Genomic DNA, 23,023 nt, shown 5'->3' with positions numbered 1-23,023 from the left:
AAAAAATAAATAAATATATATATATCCTACATTGGTGTGTCCGGTCCACGGCTTCATCCTTACTTGTGGGAATATTCTCTTCCCTAACAGGAAATGGCAAAGAGAGCACAGCAAAAGCTGCCCATATAGCCCCCCTCTGGCTCCGCCCCCCAGTCATTCTCTTTGCCGCTCTGAACAAGTAGCATCTCCATGGGGATGGTAAAGAGTATGTGGTGTTAGTTGTAGTTTTCTATTCTTCTATCAAGAGTTTGTTATTTTAAAATAGTGCCGGTTTGTACTATTTACTCTACAACAGAAAGTGATGAAGAGTTCTGTTTAAAGAGAAGTATGATTTTAGCAGCAGTAACTAAAATCAATTGCTGTTCCCACGCAGGACTGTTGAGCCCAGAGAACTTCAGTTGGGGGGAACAGTTTACAGACTTTTCTGCTCAAGGTATGACTAGTCCATTTTCTAACAAGACACAGTAATGCTAGAAGACTGTCATTTTCCCTTTTTTGGGATCGGTAAGCCATTTCTTAGACTCATAACAGAATGAAGGCTTATTAATGGGCTATATACTGTTTGACACTATTATGGGCTAAATCGATTGATTTATAAAATATTTATATGTCTTTTGGAGTGTTTTGGAACTTGAAAACACTTTGGGAACGTTTTTTAATCGCCTGGCAGTCGTTTAGACACCTATTCTAGTCAGGAAGGGCCTTTCACTCTAGTATGCAGAGGGAGGAGGCCTCATTTTCGCGCCTTAATTGCGGAGTTACTTCTGGAAGCAGTGCATGCAGCTTCATGTGAGAGGGTCCGGTGGCCATAAAAAAACGATTCTGGAAGGCTTATTTCTGTGGCGAATATCCCCTAAGGAAAGGTGAAGCCGCAGCAAAGGCTGTGGCTGGGACTGTAGTGGGTTTAAGCTGGTAAATTGATCAAATAGCTCCGGTTTGCTCATTTAAGGGGTTACAAACTTGAAATTTGGTGTGCAATACTTTCAAAGCATTAAGACACTAGGATGCAAATTTGTTAAGGATCGGATATTTCCTTCATAGTTTTTCACACATTCAGAAATAAAGTGTGCTCTGTTTAACATTTAAAGAGACAGTAACGGTTTTGTTTAAAAACGGTTTTATTGCATTAATAGCCTGTATAAGCCTGTCTAACATGTCTGTACCTTCAGATAGAACATGTTCTGTATGTATGGAGGCCAAGGTGGTCCCCCCTTTAAATGTATGTGAAAATTGTGCCATGGCGTCCAAACAAAGTAAGGACAGTACTGTCACATTTAATAAGGTTGCCCAAGATGATTCCTCAAATGAAGGTAGTGGGGGTAGTTCACCATCCTCTCCTTCTGTGTCAACACCAGTTATACCCGCGCAGGCGACACCTAGTACATCTAGCGCGCCAATGCTTGTTACTATGCAACAATTAACGGCAGTAATGGATAATTCTATAGCTAATATTTTATCCAAAATGCCAGCATTTCAAAGAAAGCGTGATTGCTCAGTTTTAAATACAGCGGATGAGCAAGGGTGCGCTGACGATAATTTATCTGTCATACCCTCACACCAGTCAGAATTGGCAGTGATGGAGGGTCTGTCGGAGGGAGAAATTTCTGATTCAGGAAAAGTTTCTCAACAGGCAGAACCTGATATTGTGACGTTTAAATTTAAGTTAGAACATCTCCGCACCCTGCTTAAGGAGGTGCTAACTACTCTGGACGATTGTGACTCTTTGGTCATTCCAGAAAAATTGTGCAAAATCAACAAATTCCTAGAGGTCCCTGTGCACCCTGATGCCTTTCCGATACCCAAAAGGGTGGCGGACATAGTGACTAAGGAGTGGGAGAAACCAGGCATACCTTTTGTCCCACCTCCTATATTTAAGAAAATGTTCCCCATTGTCGACCCAAGGAGGGACGCATGGCAAACAGTCCCTAAGGTTGAGGGGGCAGTTTCTACGTTGGCCAAACGCACGACTATTCCCATTGAGGACAGTTGTGCTTTCAAAGATCCTATGGATAAAAAATTGGAGGGTTTGCTTAAAAAGATATTTGTTCAGCAAGGTTTCCTCCTCCAACCAATTTCGTGCATTATTCCTGTCACAACGGCGGCGTGTTTTTGGTTCGAAGAACTAGAAAATTCGCTCAATAAGGAGACTCCATATGAGGAAGTCATGGACAGAATTTACGCACTTAAAGTTAGCTAATTCCTTTATTTTAGATGCCGCTTTGCAATTGGCGAAGTTAGCGGCGAAAAATTCAGGCTTTGCAATTGTGGCGCGCAGAGCGCTCTGTTTAAAGTCTTGGTCGGCGGATGTGTCTTCCAAGACAAAATTGCTTAATATTCCTTTTTGGGCCAGGATTGAAGGAGATTATTGCAGACATCACTGGGGGAAAGGGCCATGCCCTCCCACAGGATAGGCCCTTTAAGGCTAAGAATAAATCAAATTTTTGTTCCTTTCACAACTTCATGAACGGACCGTCTCCTAACTCTGCAGCCTCTAGACAAGAGGGTAACGCTTCCCAGGCTAAGCCAGCAATGAAACCAATGCAAGGCTGGAACAAGGGTAAACAGGCCAAGAAGCCTGCTGCTGCTACCAAGACAGCATGAAGGGGTAGCCCCCGACCCGAGACCGGATCTAGTAGGGGGCAGACTTTCTCTCTTTGCTCAGGCTTGGGCAAGAGATGTTCAGGATCCCTGGGCACTAGAAATAGTCTCTCAGGGTTATCTTCTAGAATTCAAGGAACTTCCTCCAAGGGGAAGGTTTCACATGTCTCGCTTATCTTCAGACCAGATAAAGAGACAGGCATTCTTACATTGCGTAGGAGATCTATTAAAGATGGGAGTGATGCACCCAGTTCCAACAGTGGAACAAGGTCAGGGGTTTTACTCAAACCTGTTTGTAGTTCCCAAAAAAGAGGGAACTTTCAGACCAATTCTGGATTAAAAAATTCTAAACAAATTCCTCAGTTCCATCGTTCAAAATGGAAACCATTCGAACGATTTTACCAACAATCCAGGTGGGTCAATACATGACTACCGTGGATTTAAAGGATGCGTACCTACATATTCCTATCCACAAAGATCATCATCAGTTCCTAAGGTTCGCCTTTCTGGACAAACATTACCAGTTCGTGGCTCTTCCGTTCGGTTTAGCCACTGCTCCCAGAATTTTCACAAAGGTGCTAGGGTCCCTTCTAGCGGTTCTAAGACCGAGGGGCATTGCAGTGGCACCTTACCTAGACGACATCCTAATCCAAGCGTCGTCCCTTTCCAGATCAAGGGCTCATACAGACATTGTATTAGCTTTTCTCAGGTCTCACGGGTGGAAGGTGAACGTGGAAAAGAGTTCCCTGTCCCCGTCTACAAGAGTTCCTTTTCTGGGAACAATTATAGATTCTGTAGAAATGAAGATTTTTCTGACAGAGGTCAGAAAATCAAAGCTTCTAAAGACTTGTCAAGTTCTTCAATCTATTCCTCAGCCTTCCATAGCTCAGTGCATGGAAGTAATAGGTCTAATGGTTGCAGCAATGGACGTGGTTCCTTTTGCTCGAATTCATCTAAGACCATTGCAACTGTGCATGCTCAGACAGTGGAATGGGGATTATGCAGACTTGTCTCCCCAGGTTCAAGTAGACCAGTTAACCAGAGACTCACTCCGTTGGTGGTTGACTCAGGATCACCTGTCTCAGGGAAAGAGTTTCCGCAGACCAGAGTGGGTCATTGTCACGACCGACGCCAGTCTATTAGGCTGGGGCGCGGTCTGGGACTCCCTGAAAGCTCAGGGTCTATGGTCTCGGGAAGAGTCTCTTCTTCCGATAAACATCTTGGAACTGAGAGCGATATTCAATGCTCTCCGGGCTTGGCCTCAACTAGCAAAGGCCGGATTCATAAGATTCCAGTCGGACAACATGACGTCTGTAACTTACATCAATCATCAGGGAGGAACAAAGAGTTCCTTGGCGATGAGAGAGGTATCCAAGATCATCAAATGGGCGGAGGATCACTCCTGCCATCTATCTGCAATTCACATCCCAGGAGTAGACAACTGGGAGGCGGATTATTTGAGTTGTCAGACTTTCCATCCGGGGGAGTGGGAACTCCACCCGGAGGTCTTTGCCCAGTTAACTCAATTATGGGGCATTCCAGACATGGATCTGATGGCGTCTCGTCAGAACTTCAAGGTTCCTCGCTACGGGTCCAGATCCAGGGATCTCAAGGCGACTCTAGTGGATGCATATCAAATATCCATATCATGTCCTATGTAGCCACGACACTCCCGGGAATTTAAACTCTGGTACCCAGAAGGGGTTAAGTGTTTGTCGTGGCTACATAGGACATGATATGGATATTTGATATCATCAGCAATCTCTGCAGAGGTTGTGTGAATGACTGTGATTAACTGACTTTTCTAATGTTTTATACCTGCATGCCTTGCTTAAAGTTTGTTGCCATTTCATCTCTATGTCTCCTCATTGCATATGAATGATTCCTGACCATTGCTACTAACATCATCCTATGACGGTTAACTGATAACAGATGAGTATGGATGGATTATTATTACGAGTATGGTTCAAGGTCTTTGTGTGACTGTTACGAAGATACTGGATCTGAATTACATATGCAGTATACGGACTAATTGAGCCCCTGTCAGTGCACTTTGAGAAAATCCTATAATCGAAAGGACTGGTTGTTAAGGACATTCGGTTGGACTGGAATTCTCTTGCATTGAAAGACTCCTGGTGATACAGTTTGTGGAACAAGTGGGGACACTTAGATATCCATCTGCCCTTTCTTACCTCATAAGATTGAGGTTTTGTTTGTGAGTAGGATATACCCTAAGGGTTATTTGTTTTATATATGATTATTCTTATTAAACTGATTTGCACTATGAGAGGTGTTGTTGTGCGCTTGTTTTTTTTTAGATTTCTGTGTACGTGTGTGTGTATATATATATATATATATATATATATATATATATATATATATATATATATATATATATATATATATATATATATATATATATATATATATATATATATATATATATATATATATATATATATATGTAAATGCACTCTTACCAACGCTTGCAACTTGTCAGGGTGCTATAAGAGTAATTGTAGAAATGTAGAAAAAGAAGCACTCACTGAACTTACTCCAACAGTGACAAAAGTTTAATAGAATATAGTGACGTTTCGGGACAGCAACAGAGGAAGGGACTGTTGCTGTCCCGAAACGTCACTATATTCTATTAAACTTTTGTCACTGTTGGAGTAAGTTCAGTGAGTGCTTCTTTTTCCACATTTTTATATATATATATATATATATATATATATATATATATATATATATATATATATATATATATATATATATATATATATATATATATATATATATATATATATATTTTGCATTGGTTCTGCATTATCCCTATGGCTAAAGTGGCCTATGATTGTACATATTTGTTTTGAAAGTATATCTCATTAGTGGTAACTTTGTATTTACTTGTTAAATATTCCAGTCCTGCATATTTGAGAACATTGTATTGGCTGTTGCTAGCTTAATTGACTAACATATGATATGGAGCATAGCTGGAGGCGCAGCATGCTTTCACCAATAGAGTGGTTTTGCTTCTTTTTTAAGGGTGTGTGAGAGTTAATCTAGTATGACTATGATTACGGCTAACAGCCGAAACGTGTAAGCCGGACAGTGCTGCGCTTGTATGTTTTGCTCCTTGCTGTGTGCATCTTTTAAAGCTTCTACAATTAAAAGTTAATTTTTATAAGACCGGATTCCCCTTTTTCTTCACTGTGAATGTACTTGTCCTGACACGCATAATCATTTCAACAAAATAGTATTTAAAAGGACAGTCAAGTCAAAAATAAACTTCCATGATTCAGATAGGGCATGCAGTTTTGAACAACTTTTCAATTTTCTTTTCTCATCAAATTTGCTTTGTTCTATCTTGTACTTTTTGAAAGCTAAACCTAGGTAGGCTCAAACTTATTTCTAAGCTGTTAAAGTCCACCTCTTATCTCTGTGCATGTTGACAGTTTTCCACACACATTGCTAGTTCATGTGTGTCATATAGATAATGTGCAGTTATTTGAGTCGGCACTGATTGGCTAAAATACAAGTCTGTCAAAAGCCCTAAGATAAGGGGGTTGTCTGCAGAGGATTAGAAAGCAGGTAATTACAGAGGTAAAAAGTGTATTAATATAACTGTGTTGGTTATGCAAAACTGGGGAAACAAATTTATGTGATATTATGCTTTTCATTTTTGCATAGGATAGCAGAAAATGTTATAATAAAGTATTAAACTACCCCCACCCGGCTACTTTATAATGCCACTCAGCAGAAATAAATTATCAACAGCACTGGGGCCACAAATTTCATAAAACAAAAATAAATTTACTTGCAATAAACCAATTTCTTCTAATCTAGAGTGACAGCATAAGCTATATTTTCCCATACACGACAGAGAATTACTAGAAGTCTTGAGGCTGCCCCCTTTATTGTAAATAACACCCCCATACTTAATCCTTTGATAGCCTTAAAGGGATATGAAACCCAATTTTTTTCATGAGTCAGAGCATGCAATTTTAAGCAATTTTCTAATTTACTCCTATAATCAATTTTTCTTCGTTCTCTTGGTATGCTTTGTTGAATCAGGAGCAATGCACTTCTGGTTGCTGACTGAACACATGGGTGAGCCAATGACAATCGGTATATAAATCCAGCCACCAATCAGCAGCTAGAACCTAGGTTCTTTACTGCTCCTGAGCTTTCCTAGATAAATCTTTCAGTGAAGGATAACAAGAGAAGGAAGCAAATTAAATAATAGAAGTAAATTGGAAAGTTGTTTAAAATTGTATTCTCTATCTGAATCATGTAAGATGAAATTTGGGTTTAATGTCCCTTTTTAATAGGAATACATTTTCTAATTTTGAAAACAATCTAGCAGTGCATAAGAATAACAATTCCTCTACCTCACCATGCAAGAAAAGCATTATCCTGATGATAATCATATATTTACTCCATACTGGAGGATAAACATCACAAAAATTAGTAGTGAAAATTTTATATTTCAGGACATTTGGAAACCATAGTTACAACTCTGCAATAAGCTCTTAGTAAGAGTGTTTTAGGATTATGACAAAGTAGAAAAAAGGTGCTCAAATATCCTACATTTAGCTGGGGTTCCTTAACCACGCCATCAGTGCAAGTCATATAAACTCAAAACAATAAATAAAGACCGGTTTCAAACCTTAATTGAATATTTTTAACTTTCAAAACACCTTCTGCATTCCCCTAGTAGACATGCCAAAATCACTGCTGCATCCAGCTCTTTACACTTCCCTCCAATATGCGGGCAGTTTGTGGGCAGCTGCAGGCAGCATTGGGTAGTGGGTGCCGTGGGCTAAGGCTGCTAGGTGAGGCGGCGGATGGATCAGAACATATTTAACAATTCTATTGACTGATGACGGTCTCCTAGAGAGATGGTTTCAGTGTGGTCAAAACAATGAATCTGGTGGTTGTTTGCACTGTAAGGAAGCAAGCACGTGACCGCACTAAAGTTGGATTGCCATTCAGCCATTGCTGTCTGCAATATGCTTTCATGTACAAACTAGATCTAAAATATAGTTAATTGCATGTACACTAGGGCTGGGTGATATGGGCGGGGGGAAATCGCGTTTTTTTTAATTAAAAAAAAAAAACGCGATTGTGATTTAATCGTGATTGACCTATAAATTACTATAACACCTTTAATTTTTCATTAAAACATTTATTTAACACTACAGAATCTTAATGTACATGTTTCTCATTGATCAATACAGACAACAAAACTAGTTTAAATAAAATATAAGTGCAAAAAATTATAATTTATAAGGACCATGTAGGTCCGAAACGTCGCCTTTTTATGGTTGTTGTACCTTAATAAAAGAATTTTTCACCTTTAAAGAAGTAAGACTGTGCTGTGGTGCTGTTACACTTTGTATATATGGACTGTATCTTTTGGAGTGTGGCTGATACTCCATAGTGACTGGCACACAGGCTGGAAGCCACTATTGAAATTTATGGTGTTGGGCTCTAACTATCTATCGTATGTATATATATATATATATATATATATATATATATATATATATATATATATATATATATATATATATATATATATATATAATTTATTTTTTTTTATTTTTTAAATGACCTAAATAAGTGTATCTAGATAAATATTTTAATATACTTATGACAGCCTATATGTGAGGGATCAGAAAAGTAAATAAGCAATAACAATATTAAAAATAATGGAACTGTCACAAAAAGACAAATGGGCGTTAATTTGAAAGCAACCCAGTTCTATGGTGATTCAAAATAAAAATATATCAAGCCTAAATGAAGATTCAAGAGTTTAGCAAATGACTCCAGAAGGAGAAACCACTCTAAGTAGGCCTTGCACTTAACTGGGCAAGTAACAACAGTTATATCGCAGATAGACATGACTCTATCAATCTGATCCCACATTTAACATTCACGGTCCTCTACCATAGCCTTAAAGTGAAGGTAAAGTCTTGTCATTAAAAAATCATATGTAGAATCCTTTTACAATGTCTAATCCAGTCGCTATGTTTTTTTTCCCAATATTTATTTATTTTGTCAGTATTTATCTACCTACATTTCTCTTGTTAAGTGTATCCAGTCCACGGATCATCCATTACTTATGGGATATTCTCCTTCCCAATAGGAAGTTGCAAGAGGATCACCCAAGCAGAGCTGCTATATAGCTCCTCCCCTCACATGTCATACCCAGTCATTCTCTTGCAACTCTCAACATAGATGGAGGTCGGGAGAGGACTGTGGTGTTTTATACTTAGTTTATTTCTTCAATCAAAAGTTTGTTATTTTTAAATGGCACCGGAGTGTGCTGTTTATCTCAGGCAGTATTTGGAAGAAGAATCTGCCTGCGTTTTTCTATGATCTTAGCAGAAGTAACTAAGATCCATTTGCTGTTCTCACACATTCTGAGGAGTGAGGTACTTCAGAGGGGGAATGGCGTGCAGTTTTGCCTGCAAATAAGGTATGTGCAGTAAAATATTTTTCTAAGGAATGGAATTGACTAAGAAAATACTGCTGATACCGAAGTAATGTAAGTAAAGCCTTGAATGCAGTGATAGCGACTGGTATAAGGCTTATTAATAGAGATGCATACTCTCATAAAAATGTGTGTTAAAACGTTTGCTGGCATGTTTAATCGTTTTTTAACGTACATTGGTGATAAAACTGTAATGTTAGTATAGCCTTAAATGCAGTGAAAGCGACTGGTATCAGGCTGATTAATAGAGATACAAACTCTTATAAAAATGTGTTTTAAAACGTTTGCTAGCATGTTTAATCGTTTTTAGACATATGTTTGGTGATAAAACTTATTGGGGCCTAATTTTTCCACATGGCTGGCTTAAATGCTGCATAGAAACAGTTAACTGAGGCTTCCCACTGTTGTAATATGAGTGGGAGGGACCTAATTTAGCGCTTTTTTTGCGCAGTTAAAATTAAAAAATGAATCATCCAGATTCCCTCAGCAGTCCCATGATTACTACAGGACATCTCTAAAGGGCTAAAAAGACTTCCAAAATAGTTTATAGGGAAGGTAATCCACAGCTCAGCTGTGGCAGTTTTGTTGTGTCTGTTTAAAAACGTCTGTCGTTTTTTTGATCTGTTTTTTGCATTAAGGGGTTAATCATCCATTTGCAAGTGGGTGCAATGCTCTGTTACCTTATTACATATACTGTAAAAATTTGTTTCTCTTAAAGGCACAGTAACGTTTTTTTTATATTTGCTTGTTAACCTGATTTAAAGTGTTTTCCAAGCTTACTAGTCTCATTATTAGTCTGTTCTAACATGTCTGACATAGAGGAAGCTCTGTGTTCATTATGTTTAAAGCCATGGTGGAACCCCATCTTAGAATGTGTACCAGATGTACTGATTTCATGTTAAGCAATAAAGATCATTTTTTGTCTTTAAAAACATTATCACCAGAGGATTCTGTCGAGGGGGAAGTTATGCCGACTAACTCTCCCCACGTGTCAGATCCTTCGACTCCCACTTCAGGGACTCGCGCTCAAATGGCGCCAAGTACATAAAGGGCGCCCATAGCGTTTATTTTCAAGACATGGCAAAGGTTGTGAATAATACACTGGCAGCGGTATTAGTCAGACTACCTGAAATTAAAGGAAAGCAAGATAGCTCTGGGGATAGTTACAGAGCATACAGACGCTTTAAGAACCATGTCTGATACTGCCTCATAATATGCAGAAGCTGGGGAGCTTCGGTCTGTGGGTGATATTTTTGACTCAGGGAAGATGATTTAACCTGATTCTGATATTTCTACATTTAAAATTTATGCTTGAGAACCTCCACTTGTTGCTCAGGGAGGTTTTAGCTGCTCTGATTGACTGTGTACAATCGCAGTGCCAGAGAAATTGTGTAGACTGGATAAATACTATGCAGTGCCGGTATGTACTGATGTTTTTCCAATACCTAAAGAGGTTTACTATAATTATTAATTAGGAATGGGATAGACCAGGTGTGCCGTTCTCTTCCCCTCCTATTTTTAGAAAAATGTTTCTAATAGTTGCCGCCACACGGGACTTATGGCAGACAGTTCCTAAGGTGGAGAGAAGAGTTTCTACTCTAGCTAGTGTACCACTTACCCTGTCGAGGACAGTTGTGCTTTTTTAGATCCAATGGATAAAAAATTAGAGGGTTACCTTAGGAAAATGTTTATTCAACAAGGTTTTATCCTGCAGCCCCTTGCATGCATTGCTTTTGTCACTGCTGCTGCGGCGTTCTGGTTTGAGTCTCTGGATGAGGCTTTACAGGTAGCGACTCCATTGGATGAATACTTGACAAGCTTAGAGCACTTAAGCTAGCCAATTCCTTTGTTTCTGATGCCTTGTTTTTTTTGTCTAAACTAACGGCTAAGAATTCTGTTTTTACTATGCTGGCGCGCACAGCGCTATGGCTTATATTATGGTCAGCTGTCGTGACTTTACTAAATAAGCTACTTATCTTTCCTTCAAGGGGCAGACCCTATTCGGCCCTGGTTTGAAGGAGATTATTGCTAATATCACTGGAGGAAAAGGTAACGCGCTTCCTCAGGACAGGTCCAAATCAAGGGCCAAAAAAGTCTAATTTTCGTGCCTTTCGAAACCTCAAGGCAGGCGTGGCATCAATTTCCTCTAAGGCAAATCAAGAGGGAACTTTTGCTTAGTCCAAGACGGGCTGGTGACAACCGGACCTGGAACAAAGATAAGCAGGCCAAGGGGCCTGCTGCTGCCTCTAAGACAGCATGTAGAACGGCTCCCTATCCGGTAACGGATCCTGTAGGGGGCAGACTTTCATTTTTCGCCCAGGCGTGGGTGAGAGAGAGAGGCCCAGGATCCCTGGGCATTGGAAATTATATCCCAGAGATATCTTCTGGATTTCAAAGCTTTTCCCCCCCAAAAAAAGGGGAGATTTCCCCTTTCACAATTATCTGCAAACCGGATAAAGAAAGAGGCATTCTTACACTGTGTACGAGACCCATCCAGTTCCAGGGGAGGAACAGAGATAGAATTTTTACTCAAATCTGTTTGTGGTTCCCAAGGAGAGGGAACCTTCAGATCTATTTTGGATCTAAAGATCTTAAACCAATTCCTTAGATTCCATCATTTAAGTTGGAAACTATTCGTACCATTTTATCTATGATCCAGGAGAGTCAATAGAGGACTACAATGGATTTGAAGGATGCTTATCCTCACATTACGATGCATAAAGATCACCATCGTTTTTCATGTTTGCTTTTCTAGACAGGCATTACCAGTTTGTAGCTCTTTCCTTTGGGTTAACTACAGTCCCAAGAATCTTTATGGAGGTTCTGGGGTTGCTTTGGTGGTCCTTAGACCGCGGGGCATAAAAATGGCCCCTTATTTAGACGACATCCTGATACAGGCGTCAAACATCCAAGTTGCCAAGTTTCATACGGACGTAGTAATGGCATTTCTGAGATTGCATGGGTGGAAAGTGAACAAGGAAAGAGTTCTCTATCCCCAATCTCAAGGGTTTCCCTCCTAGGGATTCTGATAGATTTTGTAGAAATGAAAATTTACCTGACGGAGTCAAGGTTGTCAAAGTTTCTAAATTTCTGCCGTGTTCTTCATTCCATCCGCGCCCTTTGGTGGCTCAGTACATGAATGTAATCGGCTTAATGGTAGCGGCAAGGGACATAGTATCGTTTGCACGCCTACTTTTCTGATCGCTGCAACTATGCATGCTCAGTCAGAGGAACGGGGATTACACAGATTTGTTCTCCTGTTAAATCTGGACCAAGAGATCAGAGATTCTCTTCTCTGGTGACTATCTCGGGTCCATCTGTCCAAGGGTATGACCTTCCGCAGGTCAGATGGGACAATTGTTACAACAGATGCCAGCCTTTTAGGTTGGGATACAGTCTGGAACTCCCTGAAGGTTCAGGGATAGTGGACTCAGGAGGAGACCCTCCTTCTAATGAATATTCTGGAACTGGGAGCGATATTCCATACTCTTCAGACTTGGCCTCAGTTAGCAACTCTGAGGTACATCATATTTCAGTCGGACAATATCACGACTGTGGCTTACATCAACCATCAAGGGGGAACAGAAGTTCCCTAGCGATGTTAGAAGTCTTAAAATAATTCACTGGACAGAGACTCACTCTTGTCTATCAGCTATACATATCCCAGGTGTTGAGAACTGGGAGACGGATTTTCTAAGTCGTCAGACTTTTCATCCGGGGGAGTGGGAATTCCCTCCGGAGGTGTTTGCCAAAATCAAGCATGAGAGTGCTTTGGCGTTTTTGACAGCGCCTGCGTGGCCACGCAGGACCTGGTATGCAGATCTGGTGGACATGTCATCCTTCCACCACGGTCTCTGCTTCTGAGACAGGACCCTCTACCTCAGGGTCCTTTCAACCATCTAAATATAACTAATCTGAGTTGGACTGCCTGGAGACTGAACGTTTGATGTTATCAAAGCATGGCTTCTCCGAGTCAGTCATTGATACCTTTTATACAGGCATGAAAGCCTGTCTCTAGGAAAATTTAACATAGATATGGTGTAAATATCTTATTGTTATGAATCCAAGGGTTACTCATGGAGTAAAGTCTGGATTCCCAGGATATTATCTTTTCTCCAAGATGATTTTGAGAAAGGATTGTCAGCTAGTTCCTTAAAAGGACAGATTTCTACTGTCTATTCTTTTGCACAAGCGTCTGGCAGGTATTCTAGACGTTCAGGCTTTTGGTCAGGCTTTCGTTAGAACCAAGCCTGTGTTTAAAACTGTTGCTCCGCCATGGAGCTTAAACCTGGTTCTTAAGGTTCTTCTAGGAGTTCCGTTTGACCTTTTTCATTCCATAGATATCAAACTTTTATCTTGGAAAGTTCTTTCTTGGTAGCTATTTCCTCGGCTCGTAGAGTCTCAGTTATCTGCGTTACAATGTGATTCTTCTTATCTGGTCCTCCGTACGGATAAGGTAGTCCTACGTACCAACCTGGGTTTTTACCTAAGGTGGTATCTAACAAGAATATCACTCAAGGGATTGTTGTTCCGTTCTTGTATCCTAATCCTTCTTCAAAGAAGGAACGTCTATTACACAATTTGGACGTGGCTCGTGCTTTAAAGTTTTTCTTTCAGGCTACTACAGATTTTCATCAAACATTCACCTCGTTTGTTGTCTATTCTGGACAGAGGAGAGGTCAAAAGACTTCAGCGACCTCTCTGTCCTTTTGGTTAAAAAGCATAATTCATTTAGCTTATGAGACTGCTAGACAGCAGCCTTCTGTAGGGATTACAGCTCATTCTACTAGAGCTGTGGTTTTTACTTGGGCCTTTTTAGAGGGAGGCTTCTGTGGAACAGATTTACGAGACGGAGTCTTGGTCTGCGCTTTATACTTTTTCAAATTTAACGAATTTGATACTTTGCTTCTTCGGAGGCTATTTTTGGGAGAAAGGGTTTTTTACAGGCAGTGGTCACTTCCGTTTAAGTACCTGCCTTGTCCCTCCCATCATCCGTGTACTTTAGCTTTGGTATTGGTATCCCATAAGTAATAGATGATCCGTGGACTGGATACACTTAACAAGAGAAAACATAATTTATGCTTACCTGATGATAAATTTATTTCTCTTGTAGTGTATCCAGTCCACGGCCCGCCCTGTCCTTTTAAGGCAGGTTTAAATTTTAATTAAACTACAGTCACCACTGCACCCTATGGTTTCTCCTTTTTTGTCTTGTTTCGGTCGAATGACTGGATATGACATGTGAGGGGAGGAGCTATATAGCAGCTCTGCTTGGGTGATCCTCTTGCAACTTCCTATTGGGAAGGAGAATATCCCATAAGTAATGGATGATCCGTGGACTGGATACACTACAAGAGAAATAAATTTATCAGGTAAGCATAAATTATGTTTTTCTTATCGTTGCCATCCGATTCTCCTCCCATTCAGCATTTCTGGGTTTCTGATACTGTGACATATAGAGCGGTCCCACTCGCTCTATACATGTCAACTAAGCTCGTGCACATTGAGCGTCTAAGAACCGCGCATGCGCATTATAAATTCTGTCACCATTGCGCATGCGTTAATCGCGGTCATTGCACTCGGAACTATGCCTGACAACTGAACAGGTTAATGCGCATGCGCTAAACGTGGACGCGCTCGCTTTGCAAGTACGAACTACAAAAAGTTGGGCATGCGCAGAATTAAACATCCCCTGATTACGTCAATTGACAGCCTCCTAACGGCCAAAGAATCAATTGGCTGTCTAAACAACGTGATCGTTGTTTAGAAAAAAAATAAAATATTACGGGTTGATTTTAGGATAGCAGAATTGGTGCGAAATATATAAGATATCTAAGGTAATATTGAAATATCGAAGTATTGATGAATGAACATACTATTTATTTTGCATGATATATTAATTTATTTGTAGCAGACCAATTGATTTTACCTTCACTTTAAGTAGGGCTGCTAAACCTTAGAGGCAAACATGCTAGCTGGTGGGTAAACTCACTACCAGATGTGTACAAGACTGGCCCTGACACCTAATAAATGTCGCACTCCCATATTGCCGGCTTCTCTACCGCTCCCTCTGTGTCAGATCTCAATGGAGGCGGCTCAGGCTCCCAGCTGTGACGTAGAATCCGGCTTCTCTTCAGTCTCCGCTGCATGTGTTGCAATTCAAAGCCTTTTCACATGGGCGAGTGATGTCACTTCTGGGTGTGGCTAAAACAATCGCATTCACGATTAATCGTTCAGCCCTAATGTTCACTATGTAATAAGTAGTATGTAGTGTGTACAACCCGTGAAACTATGGTTTACATAGTTTTGTTGTAATTTGCTTTTATTAAAATAATAATTTAGTTTTATGTTTAGAAACAACAATATTCATTACTTTAGCTTTAAATAATTAAAGGGATATGAAAAAATGTATTTTCTGGTTCAGAGAGGATACAATTTTAAAATTTCCAATTGACTTCTATTATTAAATTAGCTTGGTTCTCATGCAAAGCTGCCATAAAATGCTCCAGACATGTTCATTCTCCTGAGCTTTTGTACCTGCTTTTCAAAAAAGATATAAAGAGAACAAAGAAAAATTGCTTATAGAAGTAAAATAAAAAGTTGTTTTAAATTGCATGCCCTATCTGAATCATAAGAAATGAATGGGGTTGGAATCTGAAATGGTTATATATTCATTGAGTATAAGGCTAATATTTTGCATACATCTCTTAACTGTTATTTTGTCTTTATTTTTTTTATTACAGATAACACTCGTTGCAATGTGTGGATTTTGGATGGAGATTTATACCACAAAGGCCTTCTCAAATTTGCTTTGTCTGCTGACACTATCAAAGAGACTGTGGCTGTGTTTGTTGGGGACATGTCCAGGCCCTGGACTATTATGGAATCGCTGCTTAAGTGGGCCAGTGTCTTGCGAGAGCACATAGACAAACTGCGAATACCACCAGAAGAGATGAGAGACCTGGAACAAAAGAGTACGTTCAGTTGGGCTCACTCATCAGATTGTAGGAAGCCAGGATTAGTTTAAATAACCTTGCTGTTTGCAAGATAAATGAAATTTAGAGTACCTTATTTTTTTATATTAGTATAGTGTTTAGTATTAATTTAAAATGTCATAATTTGGAGAAAAAAAATCCACAATAACTTTTTTCTTAATTAGAGCAGGTAATGTTTTGTTTTTGCTATCATAATGACTCTTAAAGCAGTGTTTTGAGCAAGGTAAACTACTAAAGGAATGCAGTTTTGAAGTGTGTCTAAATTATCAGGATGGATTGGAGCATTATCAAGCACCAGCAGTGCTTTGGGCTCAGTGCTTTACTCATAGTGTTTCTCAGATAGGCAAAAACTTGTTTTCGGCAAATAACGTTTTCTGATCCATGACCAGTATTGTCTATGTTTTAGCTCTGACTCTGATTGTGCCGTTAATACTCCTGAAGCGCATTTTCATTAAAGTGATGCTAAACTTTTCCATTTGTAGAAACAGATCTGGAATGTTAGTGATATTTTAGATGGAGTTTAATCAATTGTTATGAAGATGCACTATAACTTCAATAGATGTGAAATTTAAATACCCTGCACTCCGGCCGCCCACTTAAAAACTATTTTTTGCTGTTGTGAGCAAACGGTTTTAACTGTTCTCCAACCAGCGATCTAACTACAACAAAAGTGCCATATGGCTAGAATTCTGATTGGAGAACAGTTCTATCCGTTGGCTCACAAAAAAGATCAGCTTTGAAGTGGGCAGCTGGAGTGCAGGGTATTTGAATTTCACACCTACAATTTATAAAGTAAATTATATCGCATCTTCATTGCAACTGATAAATTGACGGATCAGTTTATACAAAGGGGAAAGTTTACCATCACTATAATCTCACAATTTCATTATCCAAAAACCAAATGCTGAGGATTAAGGACAAATGAAATGGTAATTTAGGGATTTTAGCGAGTACATCACAGGTTGAAAAGTCTGTATGTTAACTGATCCTTTTTAATAGTTTGTAATAGTTCTAATAGGTGTATTGTACAATTATTCTGTGCCCCATAACCATATAAATATATACGTGTGTGTGTCTGATGATTTTGAACAGGATCGTTATACTATACAGGTAGAAAACCTTTTATCCAAACTGATTGGGATCAGAAAAGGTTTGGAATATTTGCATCTTTAAAATGGGACAGTTTGGAGAGGGCATGGAACCACGTGTAATCAACAATATCTTATGTCATTTAGGCAACATTTACATGCTATATATAATATAGCTTATACATGTAAGCTAAAAGGTATGTGTGAAAAAAAAATATATTAAAATATATATATATATATATATATATATATATAAAACTTGGTAAATAAGATAGCACTCACTGTGTTTAAAAATAAAACTTAGCTTTTATTGTAGAATTTTCAAAGATTAATACGAAAAGGTTTCTGTGATGTAAAAAAAATGAGACAAGGATTAATCATTTCAGAACTTTTTCCACCTTTAATGTGACCTATAAACTGTACAATTTAATTGAAAAACAAACTGAAATCTTTTAGGTAAAGGGAAATAAAAATAAAAAACTAAAATAATATGGTTGCATAAGTGTGAACACCCTTTTATAACCGGGGATGTAGCTGTGTCCAGAATTAAGCAATCACATTCAAAATCATGTTAAATAGGAGTCGGTACACACCTGTCATCATTTAAAGTGCCTCTGATTAACCCCAAATAAAGTTCAACTGTTCTAGTAGGTCTTTCCTAACATTTTGTTAATCGCATCCTACAGCAAAAGCCATGGTCCGCAGACAGCTTCTAAAGCATCAGAGGGATCTCATTGTTAAAAGGTATCAGTCAGAAGAAGGGTACAAAATAATTTCCAAGGCATTAGAACACAGTGAAGACAGTCATCATCAAGTGAAGAAAATATGGTGCAACAGTGACATTACCAAGAACTGGATGTCCCTCCAAAATTGATGAAAAGACGAGAAGACAACTGGTCTGGGAGGCTGCCAAGAGGCCTACAGCAACATTAAAGGAGCTGTAGGAATATCTGACAAGTACTGGCTGTGTGGTACATGTGACAACAATCGCCCGTATTCTTCATATATTTGGGCTATGGGGTAGAGTGGCAAGATGGAAGCCTTTTCTTACAAAAAAAAAAATCCAAGCCCGGCTAAATTTTTGCAAAAACACATCTGAAGTTTCCCAAAAGCATGTTGCAAAAGGTGTTATGGTCTGATGAAACCAAAGTTTAACTTTTTGGCCATAATTCCAAAAGATATGTTTGGCGCAAAAACACTGCATATCACCAAAAGAACACCATACCCACAGTGAAGCATGGTGGTGTCAGCATCATGCTTTGGGGGCTGTTTTTCTTCAGCTGGAACTGGGGCCTTAGTCAAGGTAGAGGGAATAATGAACAGTTCCAAATACCAGACAATATTGGCACAAAACCATCAGGCTTCTGCTAGAAAGCTGAACATGAAGAGGAACTTCATCTTTCAGCATGACAACGACCCAAAGCATACATCCAAATTAACAAAGGAATGGCTTCACCAAAAGGAGATTAGTTTCTCCAACATTGGTGTGTCCGGTCCACGGCGTCATCCTTACTTGTGGGAATATCTCTTCCCCAACAGGAAATGGCAAAGAGTCCCAGCAAAGCTGGCCATATAGTCCCTCCTAGGCTCCGCCCACCCCAGTCATTCTCTTTGCCGTTGCACAGGCAACATCTCCACGGAGATGGTTAAGAGTATGTGGTGTTTAGTTGTAGTTTTTTTATTCTACTATCAAGAGTTTGTTATTTTAAAATAGTGCTGGTATGTACTATTTACTCTGAAACAGAAAAAGATGAAGAATTCTGTTTGTGAGAGGAAGATGATTTTAGCAGACAGTAACTAAAATCCTTTGCTGTTTCCACATAGGACTGTTGAGATGAAGTAACTTCAGTTGGGGGAAACAGTTAGCAGACTTTTCTGCTTAAGGTATGACTAGCCATATTTCTAACAAGACTGTGTAATGCTGGAAGGCTGTCATTTCCCCTCATGGGGACCGGTAAGCCATTTTCTTAGTCTCAAGCAGAATAAAGGGCTTAATATGGGCTATAAAACTGGTAGACACTTTTATGGGCAAAATCGATTGCTTTATTTGGGCATTTTATACATGTTTATGCTGGTATTTCACACTTTTAAACTTGGGGAACGTTTTTTAACGTCAGGCACTATGTTAGACACCTTTTCCAGTCAGGAAGGGCCTTCCCAGTTGTAGGCTGAGCCTCATTTTCGCGCCATTACTGCGCAGTTGTTTTTTGAGAGCAAGACATGCAGATGCATGTGTGAGGATCTGAAGATAGTTGGAAATGTTCCTAGAAGGCGTCATTTGGTATCGTATTCCCCTCTGGGCTTGGTAAAGTCGCAGCAAAGGCTGTAGCTGGGACTGTAGAGGGGTTAAAATTGTAACCGGCTCCGGTTTCGTTATTTTAAGGGTTAAAGCTCAGAAAATTGGTGTGCAATACCTTTAATGCTTTAAGACACTGTGGTGAAATTTTGGTAAATTTTGAACAATTCCTTCATATTTTTTCACATATACAGTAATAAAGTGTGCTCTGTTTAAAATTTAAAGAGACAGTAACGGTTTTGTTTTAAAAAGTTTTTTGTGCTTTACTGACAAGTTTAAGCCTGTTTAACATGTCTGTGCCTTCAGATAAGCTATGTTCTATATGTATGAAAGTCAATGTGTCTCCCCCTTCAAAATTATGTGATAATTGTGCCATAGCGTCCAAACAAAGTAAGGACAGTACTGTCACAGATAATGAAGTTGCCCAAGATGATTCATCAGATGAAGGGAGTAGACATGGTTCTACATCATCTCCTTCTGTGTCTACACCAGTTTTGTCCACGCAGGAGGCCCCTAGTACTTCTAGCGCGTCAATGCTTATTACCATGCAACAATTGACGGCTGTAATGGATAACTCCATAGCAAATATTTTATCCAAAATGCCTGCATATCAGAGAAAGCGCGATTGCTCTGTTTTAAACACTGAAGAGCAGGAGGGCGCTGATGATAATTGTTCTGTCATACCCTCACACCAATCTGAAGGGGCCATGAGGGAGGTTTTGTCAGATGGGGAAATTTCAGATTCAGGAAAAATTTCTCAACAGGCTGAACCTGATGTTGTGACATTTAAATTTAAATTAGAACATCTCTGCGCACTGCTTAAGGAGGTGTTATCTACTCTGGATGATTGTGACAACCTGGTCATTCCAGAAAAATTATGCAAGATGGACAAGTTCCTAGAGGTTCCGGTGCACCCCGACGCTTTTTCCTATACCCAAGCGGGGTGGCGGACATAGTGAATAAGGAGTGGGAGAAGCCCGGCATACCTTTTGTTCCTCCTCCTATATTTAAGAAATTATTTCCTATGGTCGACCCCAGAAAGGACTTATGGCAGACAGTCCCTAAGGTCGAGGGGGCAGTTTCTACTCTAAACAAGCGCACTGCTATTCCTATCGAGGATAATTGTGCTTTCAAAGATCCTATGGATAAAAAATTGGAGGGTTTGCTTAAAAAGATTTTTGTACAGCAAGGTTACCTTCTTCAACCCATTTCGTGCATTGTTCCTGTCACTACAGCAGCAGTGTGGTTCTGGTTCGAGGAACTAGAAAAGTCGCTCAGTAGAGAGACTCCATATGAGGAGGTTATGGACAGAGTTCACGCACTTAAGTTGGCTAACTCTTTTATTTTAGATGCCGCTTTGCAATTAGCTACATTAGCGGCGAAAAATTCAGGGTTTGCAATTGTGGCGCGCAGATCGCTTTGGCTAAAGTCTTGGTCAGCGGATGTATCATCCAAGACAAAATTGCTTAATATCCCCTTCAAGGGTAAAACTCTCTTTGGGCCAGAATTGAAAGAGATTATCTCAGACATCACTGGTGGAAAGGGACACGCCCTCCCACAAGATAGGCCTTTCAAAGCCAAGAATAAGTCTAATTTTCGTTCCTTTCGTAATTTCAGGAACGGACCGGCCTCTAATTCTGCATCCTTTAAGCAAGAGGGTAATGCCTCACAGACCAAACCAGCCTGGAAACCGATGCAAGGCTGGAACAGGGGTAAGCAGGCCAAGAAGCCTGCCGCTGCTAACAAAACAGCATGAAGGAGTAGCCCCCGATCCGGGACCGGATCTAGTGGGGGGCAGACTCTCTCTCTCTTTGCTCAGGCTTGGGCAAGAGATGTTCAGGATCCCTGGACGCTAGAAATAGTTTCTCAGGGTTATCTTCTGGAATCCAAGGAACTGCCCCCAAGGGGAAGGTTCCACAAGTCTCACTTATCCTCAAACCAAATAAAGAAACAGGCGTTCTTACATTGTGTAGAAGACCTGTTACAGATGGGAGTGATACACCCAGTTCCAATGACGGAACAAGGAATGGGATTTTACTCAAATCTGTTCGTAGTTCCCAAAAAAGAGGGAACCTTCAGACCAATTCTGGATTTAAAGATCCTAAACAAATTTCTCAGGGTGCCATCGTTCAAAATGGAAACCATTCGAACGATTCTACCTACTATCCAGGAAGGTCAATTTATGACTACCGTGGATCTAAAGGATGCGTACCTACATATTCCTATCCACAAAGAACATCAGTTCCTAAGGTTCGCCTTTCTGGACAAACATTACCAGTTTGTGGCCCTCCCATTCGGGTTAGCCACTGCTCCAAGGATTTTCACAAAGGTACTCGGGTCCCTTCTAGCGGTTCTAAGACCGAGGGGCATTGCAGTAGTACCATACTTGGACGACATTCTAATACAAGCGTCATCCCTTTCAAAAGCAAAGGCTCATACAGACATCGTTCTGGCCTTTCTCAGATCTCACGGATGGAAGGTGAACATAGAAAAAAGTTCTCTGTCTCCGTCGACAAGAGTTCCCTTCTTGGGAACAAAAATAGATTCCTTAGAAATTAGAATTTTTCTGACAGATGTCAGAAAGTCAAAACTTCTAAGCGCTTGTCAAGTTCTTCATTCTGTTCCACGTCCTTCCATAGCTCAGTGTATGGAAGTAGTAGGGTTGATGGTTGCAGCAATGGACATAGTTCCTTTTGCGCAAATTCATCTAAGACCATTACAACTGTGCATTCTGAAACAGTGGAATGGGGACTATACAGACTTGTCTCCAGTGATTCAGGTAGATCAGAAGACCAGAGATTCACTCCGTGGTGGCTAACCCTGGACCACATATCCCAGGGAATGAGCTTCCGCAGACCAGAGTGGGTCATCGTCACGACCGACGCCAGTCTAGTGGGCTGGGGCGCGGTCTGGGAATCCCTGAAAGCTCAGGGACTATGGTCTCGGGATGAGTCTCTTCTCCCGATAAACATTCTGGAACTAAGAGCGATATTCAATGCTCTCAGGGCTTGGCCTCAGCTAGATGAGTTCATACTAGACTTCAATAACAACGACTTCGGTCTAAAAATTTACACCATGAACATAACAAAGCTAAAATCAGCTTCTTAGATATAGAGATAGCCATAATAAATAACGAAATCACCACAACGACTTTTTTTAAGAAAGTAGATGCAAATAGCTACATTGACTACAAAAGGTGCCACCATACAAAGTGGAAGAATAATATACCAAAAGGACAGTACTCGAGAATAAGAAGGAATTGCACCAAAGTAACTGACTACGACACACAAGCTGAAATTTTAGACAAGAGATTTGCTGAAAAGGGATATCATCCTAAAATTCTAGTAGATACAAAAAAACAAGTCAGATCAATAGATAGAAAGGACCTTCTGGAGGATAAAAATAACATGATGAAACATGAGGACAGAGACCCATATCACATTCCATTTATCACCACATATTCCAGCCAACACAAACAGATAGAAAACATTATAAAGAAACACTGGCATCTTGCAAGAATTGACCCTATCCTTGGAAAAAGATTAAA

General features: G+C 39.9%; 1 protein-coding gene across 1 annotated transcript in view; it reads left to right on the top strand.

The window, feature by feature from the left end:
* The window catches only part of DYNC1LI2 (dynein cytoplasmic 1 light intermediate chain 2), a 326,410-nt gene that overhangs the window by 58,689 nt on the left and 244,698 nt on the right, over nt 1–23,023 (top strand). The window contains exon 4 of the mRNA XM_053700389.1: nt 15,841–16,071. Coding sequence (XP_053556364.1) covers nt 15,841–16,071 — 231 coding nt within the window. The remainder of the gene's footprint in view (nt 1–15,840; nt 16,072–23,023) is intronic.

The sequence above is a fragment of the Bombina bombina genome, chromosome 1, assembly GCF_027579735.1.
Source record: "Bombina bombina isolate aBomBom1 chromosome 1, aBomBom1.pri, whole genome shotgun sequence".
Lineage (NCBI taxonomy): Eukaryota > Metazoa > Chordata > Amphibia > Anura > Bombinatoridae > Bombina > Bombina bombina.
This window is presented reverse-complemented; position numbering and strand designations above follow the sequence as displayed.